This window comes from Phallusia mammillata, chromosome 7 (genome assembly GCF_965637545.1).
Source record: "Phallusia mammillata chromosome 7, kaPhaMamm4.hap1.1, whole genome shotgun sequence".
In the NCBI taxonomy this organism is placed as follows: domain Eukaryota; kingdom Metazoa; phylum Chordata; class Ascidiacea; order Phlebobranchia; family Ascidiidae; genus Phallusia; species Phallusia mammillata.
Window position 1 is genome coordinate 22094978 of NC_137258.1, and position 19206 is coordinate 22114183.

The 19206-nt window shown below is 34.7% G+C and overlaps 1 protein-coding gene across 1 annotated transcript; it reads right to left on the reverse strand.

Annotated features, from left to right (window-relative positions):
• Window positions 1–2725: 2725 nt before the first annotated feature.
• LOC145239089 (uncharacterized) lies at window positions 2726–18638 on the reverse strand. The gene is made up of 22 exons (XM_080102371.1): window positions 18370–18638; window positions 17794–17937; window positions 17137–17307; window positions 16735–16872; window positions 16454–16669; window positions 14874–15104; window positions 12854–12958; window positions 12615–12785; window positions 12317–12486; window positions 11954–12164; window positions 11706–11709; window positions 7402–7466; window positions 6663–6755; window positions 6129–6263; window positions 5749–5886; window positions 5474–5689; window positions 5103–5330; window positions 4725–4829; window positions 4490–4660; window positions 4113–4285; window positions 3788–3998; window positions 2726–3680 (listed from the first exon to the last, which is right to left on the reverse strand). The coding sequence occupies exons 1-22, from the start codon at window positions 18403–18405 to the stop codon at window positions 3558–3560; spliced, it is 3255 nt and encodes a 1084-aa protein (XP_079958497.1). The 5' UTR covers window positions 18406–18638; the 3' UTR covers window positions 2726–3557.
• Window positions 18639–19206: the final 568 nt, after the last annotated feature.

The following is a 19206-nucleotide window of genomic DNA, read 5'->3' on the forward strand; positions in this document are numbered from 1 at the left end:
AATTAATGTATTGATCTTCAATTTGTTACAACTGCCAACTAAAGTGCACTTTTTTACACCTTGCTTTTCTAGCTGATTGTCATAAATTCATAACTTGGATCATCCCAGAAGCGTTTCTTGCAAATTGGCGATTCCCTACTATATGAAGCTGACATGTACAGTGCTTGTGATTCGAATTTAGGTGGACTTCTACTGAGCCTGTGTAGCTCAGTTGGTAGAGCGCCAGCCACGGTAAAGCTGTTACCACCGCAATCTTCATTTTTTATAACCAATGCCTTTTCGTATGGGGTTACTTGGACTACGGATTGGATTCGGTAATACGCCTTTTGTGGCGAAAATTATTTTTGCAGGATTTGAACCTGGGACGCCCCCGGGAACGAATTGTGATCAGTTATTTTAAATGTCTCCATATGGTATAGGCGCACTGGACCATTCGGCCTAGTTCCTGCCAGTCAAAACTTATTCTCCGTAAATTTAACTGCCCCACCACGTACGATTGTTTGTCGCCTTAGCCTCGTATTAGTCCATCTTCAATTTGTCCCCCCGAAGTTCACCCCAGTCGTGTTTACCACAATGCTCCAAAGTTACACTTCCTTGAACCCCTTAATAGCACTATTCCATCTCAGCGTTGCTAAGGTACGTATGACCTTCAACGAGCAGTTGTGCCCTCTATATTTGCCAACGTTATGTAGCTGTTTTCGGTATGATTTTTTCGGTGTGGTTTGGTGCTATTATGTCGAAAGTATTTTTTTGTTTCTTTCAGTCCATGATAAGTGGAATAAAACATGTCTCATGTAGCGAATGCTTGATTTACCTGTTTCGGATGGGGCTTTTCTAATTTCCTTTTTCAAACACAGACCACCATGTTTTCTGCTTATTCTCCATCGCAAGTCACTGAAAAAGTGATGTACACATTTTAACGAACAATAAAACCCATTTGCAGTATAGCAAGGCGGTCTAAATGACATTCAACTCGAAGTCGCCGTCAATTGTAAGTCGCATAAACTGAAAGGTAAAAAAAAACTTAGGCCGTGCCTTAAATTCAAATAAATACGGTACTACATAACAAGTTTGTAAACAGTCCTAGGATTAGGCCTGTGTGAATTTTCATTTATTGCGCCCAAGACCCGTAGCCTAAATACTTAATTTGTAAGGTTATGTGACTTGTCAATAGGCTAATTGAAGACATTTGTTGCATGTTTTCGCTAATCACGTATTTGACATATAAAGCGTCTATGTTAGCACCTAAAAGTAATGTGGTTATCAAAGATACGTTTTTTAAAAAGTGTAACACATTGTCTTCTGTACTTGCTCCATTTTTGTACATAACATATGTTGTCACATTTCTACAACCACCACTGTTTTAATCAAATATAGGCTACTTGAAGTTACAGCTGCCAAATTGTTTTAAACCAAATTGTGGTGGGGTAAACTGAGTGGGTTTGTATAAAATTTTCGGTCTGATTTTTAACACTTACCTTGTCAATGTTGCAAACAATATCAACAATTCAATGGAAACTATTACTGCAAGAACTCCAAGCGATTTCAAGACATTATCTGCTAGCGCTCTGGTGTGCATTTTCCATTAACGGTTAATCAATTTTATATCACTTTAGCCTCTAAACACGCACAGGTTCTGTTGCAAATAGCAGCAGGTGTTTGATTTAAACGTGAACTATAGCGGTAAACGAAAAAAAGTCATATACATCCGATTACTATCATCGTTCTCATATCACATTAACATTTCACACCTTTCTCACGATTTTAACCCGGTCGCATTAAACAGGAAATCATCTGTTTGTTGCCGTCGGTTAATGTTTAAAGCGGCCTGAAATTGAAACCCGAACGCCGAACGTACCAGCCTGAAGCCGGATCCCAACCCGAATCCCAGAGCTGACCCGCCCTAAATTTGTTTGTTCAAGTGTAACAGTTTTTAAAGCATATTTTTTGTCGTAAAAAAACATATCGTCATTACAGTTTTGCTTTGATTTTTATGTTTTGCATTGTTGCGCGACGACCAAAAATGCGGGAAAACTGACTTGGAAGTTTTGTTGAGTATTTCTGTGTTTCTTTAATGTGTGAGAAAATATCTTTGTTGTTTGTTTGAAACATTTCCTTTCGATCTTCTGGAACAATGCTTATTTTCAATTAGTATAAACAATGATAATTGTCTTTTACGTATATGCAAATGTAAGTTTGTAGGATAAATGTTTTTTTTCCAAAAGTTTGTGCACTGAAAAAGGTTGAGAAGCTTAGAATATTGTGTGAAAATTTCAGTATCGTATCTTTTTTCAACTTTGGTGTAATTGCAATTGTGGGCTGGTTTTACTAAGGTGGAAATAACTCCATCCTTTTTTGGTGTAGTACAGATCTGTACAATTAGTTTAAAAAAAACAGAATAGCTTCAACTGTATCTGTACTTGGAACAAACTACCTCCAATCAGCAAACAACTCACATCAACATAACTACTCTTTGTCTCCCACTATTTGGAAGTTTCAATCAGTTAAGGTAACGGTTTTTGATTGGAAGCATACAGTCTCCATGGTGATAATTTGTTTTAATTGTATCCCTTACATGTTAGTCAGCTTCGGTACTTGTCTATACTGTGTTTTGTTCTGCGTATGAAGTTTTTTTTGCTTGGTAAAAAAACAAACACAAATAACTAAGAATGGAAAACATATTCAGACTGAATCAGTCAATGAATGTATATATTTACAACACATATATTCAACCAACTGGCATTTTTAGTTCCTGTAAACCACAGGATTAAAAGGCAATAAAAGATAAATAAAACACAACAAAGTTAAGTATAAAAAATGTTAAACCGATGCCAATGGTTGGAGATGGTGATTGTTGATGACCATGCTGCCTATTGGTCGGATCTGATACTGTTCAATTCAAACATATAGCTATACAATGTAAACAATTTGAAACAATGAATTAGGATGGTACATGCTGTAGCTACAGACATACCTCATCCCTTCAGGTAAATTCTTGAACTAATTACTTTTTTACTTAGTAATTTCCTAGTAGCCTGCTTGCAAGTTCTAAGTAACAATAACGATGCTAAAACCAATACATGTTGTAACATGTAGATGTTTATTTTCAATATGTTTTATGAGTACTGACGAGTTATAGTCTAATACGAGATCTTATATCTAAAGCATTTATATGTATTGTGTCAAACTTGTAATGAAATAAATAAAAGCACTACGTACAAATACAAATTGCATTGTAAAAGTTGTAAAACTACAGTGATTCTAAGTGCAAAATTGTTGGCAAGAACAAAACTGATTTCGTTTTCGCAGTTTAACACACAATGAATTTAGATTTCCAACAGTACTACATCCACAAAAACAAATGTGCAAAAAAGGCAACTACTAAACCTTAGAAAGCAAGCATTATGCATGCTTTTACTCATGAAACAAACAGTACTTCGCAAAAAATCAGCATAAAATATCTTTGCAAAACAAATTTACTTAAAGTGCCCCACTATTAGTGAATCCTTTCTGTAGGATTTTTGTAAAGCTTTTATTTAAAAAACAATTGAACACAGCTAAGTCTTGATAGATGTTGTAGCTTTGGGTTTTGTCAGTTTTTGTGGTTCTTTGTTTGTCATTCCCAACAGGATCCAATGATTTTGATACGTGCTCCATGCTTTGGTTATATCTGAACCATTCTGAAAGAATTCAGATAGGGGTTTAAAACAATCATGAATCTTTTGCATTACTGGTAAACCTAAAATCGGTCTAAATTCAGTTGTATATATGCCATTTATGTTTTTACCGTGCAAAGCATAAGTTGTTTTAGGATTTCTTCCACAAAATTTTTAGTCTTTCCTTCCCCATGAAGAGGATATGATAATTGTGAGATGTATAACATTGAAATCCCAGTGCTTTCAGCATTCAATACTGGAGCAATTAATTCAGCTAGGTACTGCCATATTTTTGGTGTATCAAGTTCCAAATCAATAGCTTCTGTAACTACTGAAATAATCCTAAAATACATAAAACGATGTCAGTATTGTAGACAATCATCAATGTTAAGATGTTTGTAAAGCAAAAACTATGCATGTTGTTTAATTTAATTATATTTTCAATTTTTTTTTTACCCTTTGCAATACTCATCTACAGAAATTGTGTTGTTTGTCAAAAGATAAACCAACAAATTTGAGACACTTTTTCGTGAAATTTCACTGTGTTCCAGTGACATTTGCATTGCCACTTCCACAAATGTATGTTGTGTTGTTTTAGTTTTAAGTTGTTTTAAACTCTTTTCTGCTTTCTATGAATGAAAACACATGAATTTAGATTTTTTTGTTTTATGCCACAGCCAATTAAAATATTTGCTCCTTTTCTGTAGGTGTAGTGAAAAGTATTTTTGCATTATTAGTCTTTACAATATAAACAGTATATATATTAGCATAGAAGCTGAAAGGATTAAATGCAGAGAGCCCTAAGAAATTAGGACACCAGCTGTACTACTTACTTTTATGTGAGGTGTGTTGATATATTCCTCAATTATATTTTCATATTTTGATTGAATGAAAGTTTTTATACTTGTTGAAGCATTTTGGCACTGTTCCAGTTTAGCTTTAATGTGCATTCGTTCCAATATTTGAGGGTGGGGTAATGTTTTTTGGCTAGGCACCCAATCATTCTAAAGATAAATAAAATTTCATGACAGTTGCTGATCAGACATGCTAGCAACTAATAAATACAACCAGTCTTAGATCCATAACATCCTGAAGCAGGAACCGTACTCGATTTGATGTTTTTTTTTCATTGATAATTTTCCTAATGTGTTGAAAATATTGATCCATTCTTTGCTAAAAGAATAAAAAGATTGGTACTGTATATTTATTTGAATGCATGCAAAATACAAGCACATATAAGAAACCAAATGTGCAAGCATCTCTAGGGAATGAACTGCTGATAAATAGAAACTTTAGCAACATGCAGCAGCAAGTAAAGATTGTTCTTTACAAATATTAGTCTATTGTCGTACTGTATTTGGTAGTTACCGAGAAAAATAAATTTCCTTTCTTGTCAAGTATCACACAGATTTCAAGACAAAAACAAGTAAAATTTCATTGACTTACTTTTCCCTTATGGTCAAAATATTTTCCAGCTGTCTTTATTAAAACAACTAAACACTCCAGTGAGTCTTCATCTTTTCGTCTGCACAGAGCCATAACACAAAGGTGGATAACTGATCTAGTCAGCATTGAAAGTTTAAACAATTCTCCTATGAATCGTATATTTCCCAACATGCGTTTCTTTTCCTTCATTTCAGCAAGCCAAAGGTCTTTTTTTATCCCACCTTTTTCCTAGTGACAAAATATATTGTGTAAGATATTGTTTGTCAAAATTGTTGGACCTAGAAGTTCAAAAGTTTATTGCAACTGCCTTTAAATTTGGGAAACAAAATGTCGAAAAAAGTACTAGGTTTTTCAGCATGTTAATAATGTACCTGGGCACTTGCATTTGCTAGTTTTTCTCGCAACATTTTTAGAGCTTCATCATTTGCCCTGTCTTTTTCAAACTCCCGCTGACATCTGGTAACCAATGTTTTTCGAAATTCAAGAGTTGAACCTGGATTGCTACTTGAAGTCGTGGCTATTTGGAATTGTGACTGAGTTCGACAAAGGTTTGCATAGGCTTTACTGTACAAGGGCTCAGTAATTGCCTAAAAATTAAAAAAAAATTGTCATGCACATGTATTGATCCTTCTCAACCAACACTAACCTTCTCAAAAATTAAATCAACCACACCCCGCAGTCTAACCTCGGTGTTGATTTCAAGTGTTTCAAGTTTTTCCACCAAAGATTGAAAATTCTGAGCAGTGAGTTTATTTAGAATTGATCTAACTTGCTGAAGAACATACTGTGGGAAAAAAATAATGTTGACAGTATTGCAAAATGCATGTCAAGCATTTCAGAATTGACTTTTCACCATGACTTTGACTTACATATCTTACAACACTTGTAATGTAAATGAACACCAACTGTGTTTTCATAGGGAACTTTCATAACTGCTTCTGAGTTTAATTTTCAACTATCTTAATGCTTTGATGCAATACGAACTAAAAGACTTCGTGCTTTTGTATGATGGGTACAAGTACTTACATCAGTTTCAAAATCCTCATTAGAAAATTCATTTTTATTCATACTCCTTGGTTTCCAGGGATTATCTGATCTCTTCAACTCCTGTTCAGTCTCAATTGATTGCAGTTGGCCAGATATCGTTCTCTTGGAGGTTGCCTTAATTTTAAGTTGAACACTGTTTTTAAAACCTTTGAAGTTTTTAAAAAATGATATAACATGCACTGTTTCACGCCTAGGGCAAATAGCAATATTCAACTACACATTGAAATGAGTTGGTCTTTTAAACAGTTAATGTTGTAGTTGCTTAAAATTTAGCTTTTTTTTAAAAAAAGACAGTGTTACTTTCAGTTAGTTGGATTTGGTGTGTTGTATTAGGGCATTACCAACCTTTATAATTAAACAAAATGCCGTGGGTGGGTATTAGACAAAGATTTGTCCTGACAGGTGAGCATGGTAACAATCTACCTTACAAATGCCAGCATGTTTGAACATACAGTTTACAAAAGTAAAACAAAGCTACAACTTGAAATTTTTCAGTTGTTTTATCATACTCACTGCTCCAAATGCAACTTCTTCAACTTTTGACGATGCACATATATTTTCTTCCAAAGTGTCATTTGTGACATCTGTGTCAGTGGTTGGTAATTCCTAAAATTAATGGTATTTGTAACAATACTTTTGTCCATCCCCTTTAGTTAGCAAATGAAAACGAGTAAATTTGCAAACATTCCTTTAAGTTGAGTTTATCGCTTGGTGAAAGAAAACATAGTGGCACAATAGCATTAAAACAATCATGAAGCCGGAAATAGCTGTGTAACGTTTAAATGTGAAGACCACAAAAAAGTGAAGGTCATAATTGGTGGATAACAACTCTATAGGTACTGCTAACGGTTGGAATTGTTTGAGTTTTAAACAGTATTTTTTATCAGTATGAAAAAGAAAATTTTATGCATTGGTAAATTTTGGTTGAATATTTCTGCAAATGAAACATGCAACAAGTTATTTTGCAATTCCTATCACTGTAAACCAAGGGTGGGCAAATTGTGCAATGTATTTTACATTGTATGAGGCATTTAATTGCAAAATAATGAAGGCAAATAATTTTTCTGCTTCTGATATATCCATCACAATGCTTATTAATGTAGTTTGTACTCAGCTGGGTTGTCACAAAACAATTTGTTGTCAACTATAGTTTAATTTTACAAAAATGTTTGCCCACGGAATTGTGTTTACTATGATGTCTTGTTTTATTTTGCTTTCAAGTAACCACAATCTTTGTTAAAAAGTAGCATACCTCTGAAACATTTTCCATGTGCTCTGGAAATGTTGTGGATTTTTTGGTGTACATCACCTTTTGTCCTCATAGCACACTAACAAATGCTATACTTTCTGTTTTATAAATTAAAAATTTACCAGGCAAAATAGAACAAGTGGTATTAAACATAACATATTTGTTAAATAACATTTTTGTTATTCATACTATGCAACTACTCGGTTTAATCCCACGAGCATCCATCACCAGATATTCGTTTTTTCTCAATTATGTTTTCTCAATTACAGGGTGCAAGAGGCATATTCAACCAGCCTTTTGATGATGGAGTGTAAACTGTTGTTACGGTTGAGGGGATTACCGTACAACAAAACTCTCGTCTCACTTCTATTTGGTCATGGTCTCGCGAATTTGTACAATTTTGATTCCTCTCCTGTCAGTAATGCAATGTGGTAAATACTTAGACAGAAAACAAAAACCTACTTGCGGTTCTGAAATGTACTTCAAGGCTTTACCGCTAAACTATGTAGTTTGTTTGCTGCATTGCCGAGTGGTTAGCGCAAGCGTCTTGTGTTTACAAGATTGTGGGTTCGAATCCTATCTCGGTCGCTTGTTTTTCTTTGAGGAAGAAACTTGAGTGACAGTCTCCAACCAAATTGAAGTCACCAACTTCCCAATTTAAAGATCAAATAAAAAATTATTTGACAGGCTTTCAATAAAACAGGCAGACAAGGGACCGCATTTTTAGAGGTACTGAACTAAAGCTTTTGCGTTCGAATAATACAGGTCCGCTTGCTAACCCATTTTTGTCACGCTACTTAAAAATATTCAACCAACTCTTCTTGATGCGACCAAACTCGTTATTAGTGTACCATGCGAACATGTGGCTTTCAAGAGTACCGACTGAAACGGATATGTATTTTACCGTTGAGTGGTGCCAAGGTTTAAATAAAGCACAAGTTGTCCAACCCATTGGTACGCGCTAGATGGACGACATTTTGTGTCCATACCAATAAAGCAAGTTTTAGGGAAAACTGTGACTTTTTTATGGAAGCCGTCCGCCGTTAAGAATGCCCTGGGTCGAATTTTCGCCCCTTACCCCCACTGCTATAATGAAAGGCACTACATCAGTCTCTGACTGCTGATAAAATGTAACAAACAATTGTTTGTTTTTTTCTCATAAGTAATTGTCACAAATTAAAAAAAAATTGTGATGTAAAATTGCCAACACCGCAAAACAGCTTTCTGATCAAAATCTTGTAAAAAAAACACAAACATGCGTCATATTTTATCTTGTTTAACAAAACAAAAGCAAAATGAACTCCGGGTCCAGCTCATGCTCCAGGAAATACAGACTTTCAAGGGCTCTCACTTCCAACGGTAAAACAAATAGTATTTAAATGCATAAAATGGCCACAAGACAACAAATTAAATTCTACACCAGAAATGTAGGTTTATATATGTTTGCAATTCATATATTCTATGTTCTATTTAATGGTTAGCATCATTTGCCATAATTACAACTGATATGCATTTAGCACTTTATTCCAATTGGATCCTCACATTTACACAGCACTGCATACAAAAACGAATGGTTTCCCACACACATGTACATGCAAAGTGTCAAAGGTAATAATAGCGTGCATATATTTTTTATGATAGAGAAGACAAACAGGCAAAATGCAGGAAGAGTATTCTCTAAATTTAACCCTAAATTTAATTTCTAAAGGTTAAAAACTTCTTGTCCACATCTTTTTTACATCCTTAGCTTTGTAAATAAGAACAAACTTAATAATGAAAACATGCATCGGATTCAAGTGTAAACATTTAAAACATTGATTTTTTTCATACTTAAAACATTTGTTGCTTTCCACATTTATGTTGTACATGAAAACCCAAATAGTATTAAAAACACGGGCAAACATAGGTGCAACAATGACACAAACTCATTTTGACAAATATTTTGGACTGTAAAAGTAATCACTAGGCTGATCAGGCTAAAATTATAAACTACTAACAAGAAACACCCTATAAATGAATGTTTAAATTTTTAGCACATTATTATGGTGTTTATGACCCAAAGGACCTGCAAACCTACAGGCAAATACTTGGGGTAAAGGGGTGCAAAAATTAATGAATTTAACTAACATTGACAAAATGTTCTGAAACACTTTTCAATGCACCAACCACTAGTGTTCGAAAGCATTATTTGTCCCCTTCAGAAATAGATAAGGAGACTTATAATTAACCATTGCTGCAAGAAAATCATAATAAAACATCTTTGCAATGGGCTAACATAGGGGTGTCCAACCCGTCGATCGCGATCGACTGGTCGATCTCGGACTAATATCAAGTCGATCGCGAGGGATTTAGAAGTAAAACTAGAAAGGTGGTTGTCTGATACACTTCCATTTTATATATTCTATACGATATTTACCAATTTACTATACACATCATTTGATCTACACATATGATTGTTTTTGCAAGCAAAAACGAATGGGTCCCCACACGCGCGTTTGTGCGGATTTACGGTAAACAAACGTCCTGGTTATTTTTAGATTCTTAAGGAAAAACTTAACCAACTTTAGCAATAACCCAACTTTAAAAGTTTTATCTGTATTCTTTTTGCATCATTATTGTCATATAATTACAAACAACAATAAATAAGAACGGGAAAAATACTTTCAATCTAATCTCATGCTTTGACCTTGATATTGTCGTTCAAGGTCAGTTTTTAAACACAATTTTCCAAAACTGAAAATGTACTTGATAACTTAATAAAACCACATAGCATAGCTGCGCAAAAACAGCTGATTTCTAATCACCAACACGACTGTCTCGTAAAACGTCCGTCCGGATGTCAAGCTGAGCACTCCCGCTGCATTCGCCCGCCTTAATCGTAAACAAGTGAATTACTCCCTTGAGAGTTGAGACTTCTATCTGACTGACAGTGTACACATATAATGGGCTGTAATAGTAACTATTTGGCCGATTAAGGCAAAATTTTAAATACTAAACGAATAACCTACTGCAAACAATTGTTTGACATTTCAGCACATTAGGGCTTGTATTTCTGGCCTAAAACTTATTATTTTGGGGTTTAAGGGATAAAAATGGGTGAATCCAATAAAAAGTTACAAAATTCTTTAGAATATCTTACATTGCACCAACCAACAAAGCATGAAACTCTCAGATTATGTACTTTAGTCAGTACAGCTATTTTAATTGTTTTTCGTTTTGGGGGCCTGTGGGTGAACCGCTGGGTCGTTTGAGGTCAAACTTTAGGAGGATCAAATTTGGATTAATAACTAACATCTGTGCAAATTTGAATAAATTTAAAGCACTCTTTCTTGACCAAACGCATTCAACAAACCAGCGTTAGACAGAAACGAATATTTTGGGGTTTAAGGGGTGAAAATGGGTAAATTATTTTTTGAAGTACAAAATTCTTTGAAATACCCTATATTGCACCAAACAACAAAGCATATAACTCCTAAATGAAGTACTTTAGTCAGTACAGCCGTTTTAAAAATTTTACGTTTTGGTGGCCTTTGGGTGAACCGCTGGGTCATTCGGGGTCAAACTTTAGGGGGATCAAATTTGGAATAATAACTAACACGTCACACGTGTATAAATTTGAAAAAAATTGAAGCACTCTTTCTTGACCAAACGCGTATCACAAACCAGCGTTAGACAGAAAAAAAAAAAAAAAAAATACGGACAAAAACAATATGTGTCCCCTTCGTGGAAGGGGACCCACAATTATGAGGAACGTGGTTGTAAATACATGACTTTATTATGCGTATTAATCATTAGGATATGTTGATATGTTCACACCACAAGCATTCAGAAGGCGCTTTGTTATGTCACAAAAGTAATAGTTGTATGAGTAATTGTTGCTTTGTACTGGTAGTTGCTCTGTTATACAAATGGATCAAGCTCATTGCACTGTACAAACAATAAAACCCAAACCACGATAAAAAAATAACAACAATCGGAAAATGCTAGTTATCCCTTCGTAATATACACACAATCTTGCATTATATTGCTAATTTATAATGGGATGGTAAATCTGAAAGTTCGACTACCTTAAAAGCCAATCTTGCGTCGAAAAAGGTTGGACACCCATGGGCTAGCTGTTATAAAATTCTTTCTGTAGGATTTTTGATATATTTAAATTTACAAAAAAACGGGTAAAGATGGTTCATTCTTGGTAGATGTTGAAGCCTTTAGGTTTAGTCATTTTTTTCCAGATGTGGTATTGTTTATTGCTGCCAACTTGCTTCAATGATTTTGATACTTGTTCCATGTTTGCGTAGCATCTGAACCATTCTAAAATAAATAAAATTGACATAAACTAAACAAAATTATGCAAAGAATGTATTGCTGAAATAGCAATTTACTGTTGACCAGCATTCAATTAAAAACAATGGAATTTAAAGACGTACTTATATTAAAATGATTAATTGGTGGTCAAATACTAGTTTCAGTGTACTGTGCCAATTCTGTTATCTCTACATTTAAAATAAGTCTAACTTTAGTGTTAAAATGCCCTACGCCTATATATATTTCTTACTTTGCAAAGTGTAAGCTGTTTTAAGATTTCTTTGACAAAAATTTCGGTTTTTCTTTCCTCTTGTAGGGGATATGACAATTGTGAGATGTATAACATAGAAATCCCAGTGCTTTCAGCATTCAATACTGGAGCAATTAATTCAGCTAGGTACTGCCATATTTTTGGTGTATCAAGTTCCAAATCAATAGCTTCTGTAACTACTGAAATAACCCTAAAATGCAAAAAGGTGTATAGGAAGCAAAAAATCATTAAAGTCATGCAACTATTTGAAAAGCAAAAACTATGCTTGTTGTACATTTAATTTTATTTTTTATTTTTTTACCCCTCTTGTCGAAGGAACAAAATATTTTCCAACAAACTTACCCTTTACTGTACTCTTCCGGAGAAACAGTGTTGTTTGTCAAAAGATTAACCAACAAGTCCGAGGCATTTTTCCGTGACTTTTTACTGTGTTCCAGTGACATTTGCATTGTCACTCTCACAAGTGTTTCATTTGTGAGTGTTTTAAATTTGTTTAAATCCTGTTCTGCTTTCTAAACATGAATGCACATATAGTTAGTGATGCTATAGCAACGAAGGGTAAAGATTTGTGTCCTTCCATCATTTTTTTGTCCAACATTAACATTATAACTATTAGGGTGATGACAGCGTGCCAACCTACTTTTATGTGAGAAGTGTTGAGATATTCCCCAATTATAGTTTTATACTTGGATTCTAAAATAGTTTTGATACTTTTTGAGAAGTTTTGATCCTGTTTCGCTTTGTATTCTTCACAGATTTGTTCTATTGTTTTAGGATGTAGGATGCTTTTTTGTCGAGGCACCCAATGATTCTATAAACAAATGTAAAGGGCAGTTGCTGGTCAGTATAGCAATAACAATGGCAACATTCAAATCCAACCTTTTTTAAATCCAAAAGATCAAGAAGAAGGAACTTGACCCGAGAAGACATTTTATTTTCTCGAACAATTTTCTCAATGTTTTGAATATACTGAGACATTCTTTGCTATAAGTATTAAAACTTGGGTTATGCAAAATAAGGAGTAACCATCTTAAGTGAAACAGCTGATGTATTTGAACTGTTACACCAATTCAACAGCAAGGAATGATTGTTGTTCATTACAAAGTTGCCAGTTTCCCACTAGCCCCCAAAGAATAAAATATATTTGTATGTTACTGGGCACCACAAGCCAAAGATTTCTGTGGCGCAATAGTGTTATAAGGGCAACCAGTTGTATGTTACTGGTTTGTGGGTTGCTTGGTGGACGTTTTTTGCCATGGCAGTCAGGGGGTTGTTCGCTTTATAATACGGTGTAGCTGCAGCGAGTTTTGGTATCATCCACCAATTGTGCCCTTTACTGTTTTGCGCTTAATAACGTTTTAACGTTGCGCAGCTATTTCCGGCTTGGTGATTGTTTTTAGTGCTATTGTGTCGCTATATTTTCTTTCACCAAGCGAAATAAACTCAACTCAACTCAACAGCCTTATGACGTCAGAAGCATTAGCAGTTTTTGGTAAAAACACCTTTAGTGGTCAAAATTTTAAACATTTGCAGATTGGACTGAAAGTTTAAAGTACTATTAATTGAGTCATTGGGGTTTCATATATTTTTAGTTTGTGTGTCGAACCCCATTTGTTACCCTACTACCCCCCTAAATCGGTCAGTTTTTTAAAAACAATGTCGGAATTGGCTGTAATTTGGAAAGCTTGCAGAATTTACCATTCATAGAAGCTGATTGTTTTCTTTAACCTTGTAGTCCTAATTTCACCCCACTAGCTCCCTAAAATGGGTGAGTTTATTAAACAGTGTCGGAATTGGCTGAAACTTGGGCAGCACATGGACTATGCTATTTGTAGGTTTCGATTGATGTGTTTTACCTTGTAGCCCCAACAATTTGAACATTGTTAAAAAGCCCATTTTAGGGGCCAGTTGGTTAAATTGTGTGGCTACAGGGCAAAACACACCAATTGAGGACTTATAATAGTATGTTCAATAAACTTTGCAAATTTCATTTAGTTCCGACGTTTTTTAAAATTCACTTAATTTAGGGAGCTGGTGGGGTAAATGTTGGAGCTATAGGGTAAAACACAACAATCAACATTTATAAATGGCAAATCCTACAAGCAATCCAAATTTCATTCAATTCAAACGTGTTCAGAAAATACACCCATTTTGGAACAAATGGCATATTCTACAAGCTGTCCAAATTTCAGCCTATTCCGATACTGTTTAATAAACTCACCCATTTTAGTGGGCTAGTAGGGTAACTAATGGAGTTTGACACACAAACTATAAAAATATGAAACCTCAATAACTCAATCAATAGTACTGCAAGTTTAAAATTTTGACCACTAAAGGTGTTTCGAGCAACAACTGTTATTGCTTCTGACATCATAGGGCTATTAACAACCCCCTAATCCGCCAAGCAACCCACAAACACAAGTAACATATGACTGCTTGCCCTTGTAACACCATTGCACCACAGAAATCTTTCGTATGTGGTGCCCAGTAACATACAAATACGTTTACAGTTTGGGGGCTTGTTGGGTAAATGTTAGGGCTACAGGGCTGAACACAACAATCAACACCCATCAATGACATACTCTACAAGCTATCCAAATTACAGCTAATTCCGACACTGTTTTAAAACTTACCCATTTTAGGGGGATAGTGGGGTTAATACTGGGGTAATCAAGACAAACAAAGTGGGTTGCACATCTACATAACTATATCTACCAGCTGTGCAAGTTTCATCCAAACCCACCAAACATTTGATGGCAAAACAAGTCAGACAAACTTCGGGAAGAAAACAAACAAATCGAATAAAATCAATATGTGTCCCCTTCAGGAAAGGGGACCCATAATTAATGACTTGGCTTTGTAAAATGGTAAAAGAATAGGATAAGTTTCATCAAATTACCTTTCCTTTAGCATGGTCAAGATCCTTTCCAATTGTTTTTAATAAAACAGTCAGACATTCAAGTGAGTCTTCATATTTTCCTCTGAACAGAGCAATAATACAATTGTGCATGATTGTTTCTGTCAGCATTGAAAGTTTAAACAATTCTCCTATGAAACGTATATTTCCCAATGTTTGATGTCTTTCTTTCATTTTGGCAAGCTCAATCTCTTTTTTCACTATTTCTTTTACCTAATGACATAATATTTTTAAGTTGATCTGGATTGTCAAGTGTTTATTGCAACTGCCCTGCATTGGAAAAAATGTAGAACTACAAAATGAAAAATGCAAAGTTCCACAATTATACTCATGTTAGAAATCAGGGGCGTATCCAGAAATGTTTAAATTAGGGATGGGAGGGGCCAACATTTTAATTGCTGATTTTCCTAACGCTCTTTTATGTGTCTTGTTCTGCTTCACATATTGCTTTCATAAATGTGCTACAAATTAATAGTTGTAATTTACATGTCAAACAGTCAGGAGTTATTTTGTTGCCTATTCCGTTTGCCGATTTAAACGCCGTGTCAGGCAACAAGGTTTATTGTCCAGTACAAGACTAAAACCTGAGCAACTTTGGCACTTTCTACAGTTCAATGGCACTAAGGCTAAACGGCATCAGCTTCTATTATTACACATCATTAAATCGACAAAATGAAGCTTTAAAGTTTGCAGAAAACGCCACTACTCTCTAACTTTCTACAGCAAAACTGCAGCAGCAAGATAAGTGTGAGTGTCGTGTATATGAAATATTATTGTTGCTTTATCAATACAGACGGAAAGCACTAACCATCTGTTAAGTTGAAAAATTAAGGTCACAAATGCTCTAAGGTTTGTTGCAAGAAGGCATCAAGTGTGTCAAGTTATTGGCCCCCAGTGGGGCCACGAGCTGTGTTCTGGGGGGCCACATGAGTATATTCACCAGAAACACCCACAAAAAGCCATTTTCTTTTTTTAATGCGCATAACTAAGTGTGCGTTGTAAATAACTTTATTCCTAATTTAATCGACTATTTCACTCACTATTTGCCTATATTAAGGTTTTTCGCGATTACGTATTCTTTTTTACTCTATTCGACCTGTTCAACCCCGAAACTAGTACCGAATTCAAACACGGGTTGCCATTTCATTTTTTAAGGGGGCCACAGGACTTACAGGGTTACTTGAAGGGGGCCACAAGCCTCAAAAAGTTACGTGTAGGGGGCCATGGTCCACGTAAGGTTGGGAACCACTGAACTACACGTATATTAAAAATTGAAACATAGTTACTTAACAATGATCAAATATTTGCAACAAGCAACTACATATTTGGCTTTTTAAGCAATATAACACCAAAGGCTTTGAATCGTTTTGTTACTTTTAAAATTATTTAAATGCAAAATCAGTTCAATTAATTTCGAATTTAGGGCAGTTAGCCCTTAAAAATCCAATATCCAAATCATTTTCATGATTTTTACGTTGAGACAACCTACTCCCTGTTATTAGGCGGCAGAAAGCAGGACAATTTGGGTGTTATCTGGTGGATAAGCCACTGTTAAGAATTACCTGGGGACTAGTATTTGCTAGTTTTTCCTGCAACATTTCTATGGCTTCTTGATCCATTTTGTCTTTTTCAAATTCCCGCTGACATCTTGTAAGCAAAATTTTTCGAAATTCAACAGTTGTGCCCGGATCGCCTTTTGAACATGTGGCTATTCGGACTTGTGACATAGTTCGACAAAGATTTGCATACGCTTCACCATATAAGGGCTCCGCAACTGCCTAAAAAAATTTTGGATTGCAATTTGATACATGCACCAGCATTTACCTTTTGAATCAGCACTAACCTTTTTGAATATTAAATCAGTTGTACCCCGCAATCGAACCTCAGTGTTGATTTCAAGAGTTTGTAGTTTTTCCATCAAAGGTTGGAAATTCTGAGGGGTAAGTTTATTTAGAATTGATCTCACTTGTCGAAGAATATACTGTGAGGAACATCAGTACTGTCAGTAATGCAAAATTTGTTTCAGGCAGCTAAAAAAATTTGAGTTTGTTTTACCTGGTGAAAGAGATTTATAGTCACAGGACACAATTATAAAATCATTACTACATGTGCTGCAGTTACACCGTATTTTAAACTATTACGTGAGAGAGTACTACTACCTAAGATATCGCCTATTACAAAAGTCAAACTCTTACACATTGGCTGATGCACTCTCCGCTTATGTATAGGCATTATAAAAACTTACCTCTGTTTTCAATGCTTCACTAGAAACATTGGCTTCATGTTTATTTGTCCTAAGCTTGTTTGGCTTCCATGGATTGTGTGATCTCTTCAATTTTACTTCTGCTAATGCAGCAAATTGTTTGAGTTGTTTTTCGTGATCAAGCTTTTGTTGAGTGCAGTGCTTACATGTGACCTGAAATGTTGTAGATCTACTTTGGGAAGTTGTCTAAATATACATTTAAATTTTTTAACATGCATTGTTGCACTTTTACTTTTGCTGATACAGCAGGCCTAGGATAAGTTGCAAAATCAACTTCCCAGTTTATAAAACTATTTGTCAGCTATACTTAACACATAATGATTAAACAAAATCTAGATTACATGTGTTTTAAATTATTTCCGATACCCTGCACTATTAGGTCACTGTTTAAAAATAATACAAATAAATGTATATATCTTGTACTAAACTATGTCAACAGACTTGTGTGCAAGGACACACAATAAAAGTATTAATGGTTAAATGAAGTTATCAATCTTTTAATATGAATTGTTTGTCTGAATCTTATTGCAATTTCCTTTTTTGTTGGTCCTACAAAGTTTTAATTGCAACCAGTAAAAAAATGTTGATGTTGTACACATCCAGTAAAAAAGTTTTTGTTTCAGTTTGAAAAAAACTCACTGAAGTTTCTTCATCTGAATGGGAAACTGTTACAGCATCTGTAATTGTGGAAGGTTTATCTCTACCGACCGTTAGAACTTCATTCGTCACATCTTTGCCAGTGTTTGGATCCTGAATGATAACTTCCTTTCGTGTTGAAACAGGCTGAATATAACAGGTATTTTTAATAAGGTGAAAATTTGAGAAGCAAACATATTTGAATAGGTATATATTCTTGTAAAGGTTATTCAACATTGGCAACAAAACAGACATTTTAAAACCACTGTTCAAACTGTTGGGTTTAAAAAAATCTACAAAAATGTTATCATTGTTTGCTTGCATTGTCTGAAAATTAACAGACTGATGTTAATTTATGTTAAATTAAGCTTTTCGACACTGCTATTTTTCATATGATACTATTTTAAATCAAGTGTATTTGCATATGATTATATCACCCCCCTCAGGTTTTAAAACTTACACTCAGTTTAGCAATGAAATAAGAAATGTGTTTTGCAATGCGAAATATTTCTGGTATAGGGCTACTAGTAACTATTGTAGCTGACCACTACTACTGTTCAAAAGTTGCACCTATTATACCTGATAAGGAAACTCTTTTGAAGTCATTTCTTGCATTTCTTCTAAAGCCACTCAAGAAATCCTAACTTATCTACTTTTTCAGATATACTTTAAGAGCCAGACAATAGCACAAATGTGAAAAATGTACACAACGCACTCGGGTTAGTTTGAGCCTAAGTTAATCATTTGCCATGACTCATTCCACTGTTATTTAATTATGACACAGGAACGGCGACTGTGTAAGTTTTACTTGCGTATACACAAGGAAGCTTACAAAATAAGGTTAATTCATATTTTAGATTACAGTCAGTTTCTCAGTAAACATAGTTTTAACTTTATATTATGTTTCTGACATTTAAAAAGCCACAAAAACTAGTCAAAATAGTACAACCTCAATATCATTTTATTTCAATCAATAAACACCTCCCAATCCTAAGCAACAAAAATGAAATTTACAAAAAGGCAAAAAACCATTCAATCGCCGAATACCGTGGATTCGCTTGAGGGGATTACCCGCCAACAAATCACTGTCGCTAAGTTTGTTTTTGGTTAATTGAAGTTCTATACTTTTTTATTTTTTGTGTTCGGTGTTATCTGTTGCAAAAATTTTAATAAAACTTATACAAAACAAAAACAACATTTTGAAACGTCAAAAACTCCCATGTGATTTATAAACTATAACGCAGCCATTGTAGGCTAAGTGGTAATACGTCTGTCTTTAAACAACTGCTGATAAATACACAATGCCGTTACGTCAAAATGGTTTGGGTTTGTAAAAAGTTGACGCCACTTTTTTATTGCAGATTTATCAGGCTGAGACCAATGTGTTTGTTGTGGCGATTTTTTTGACCGTTAGAT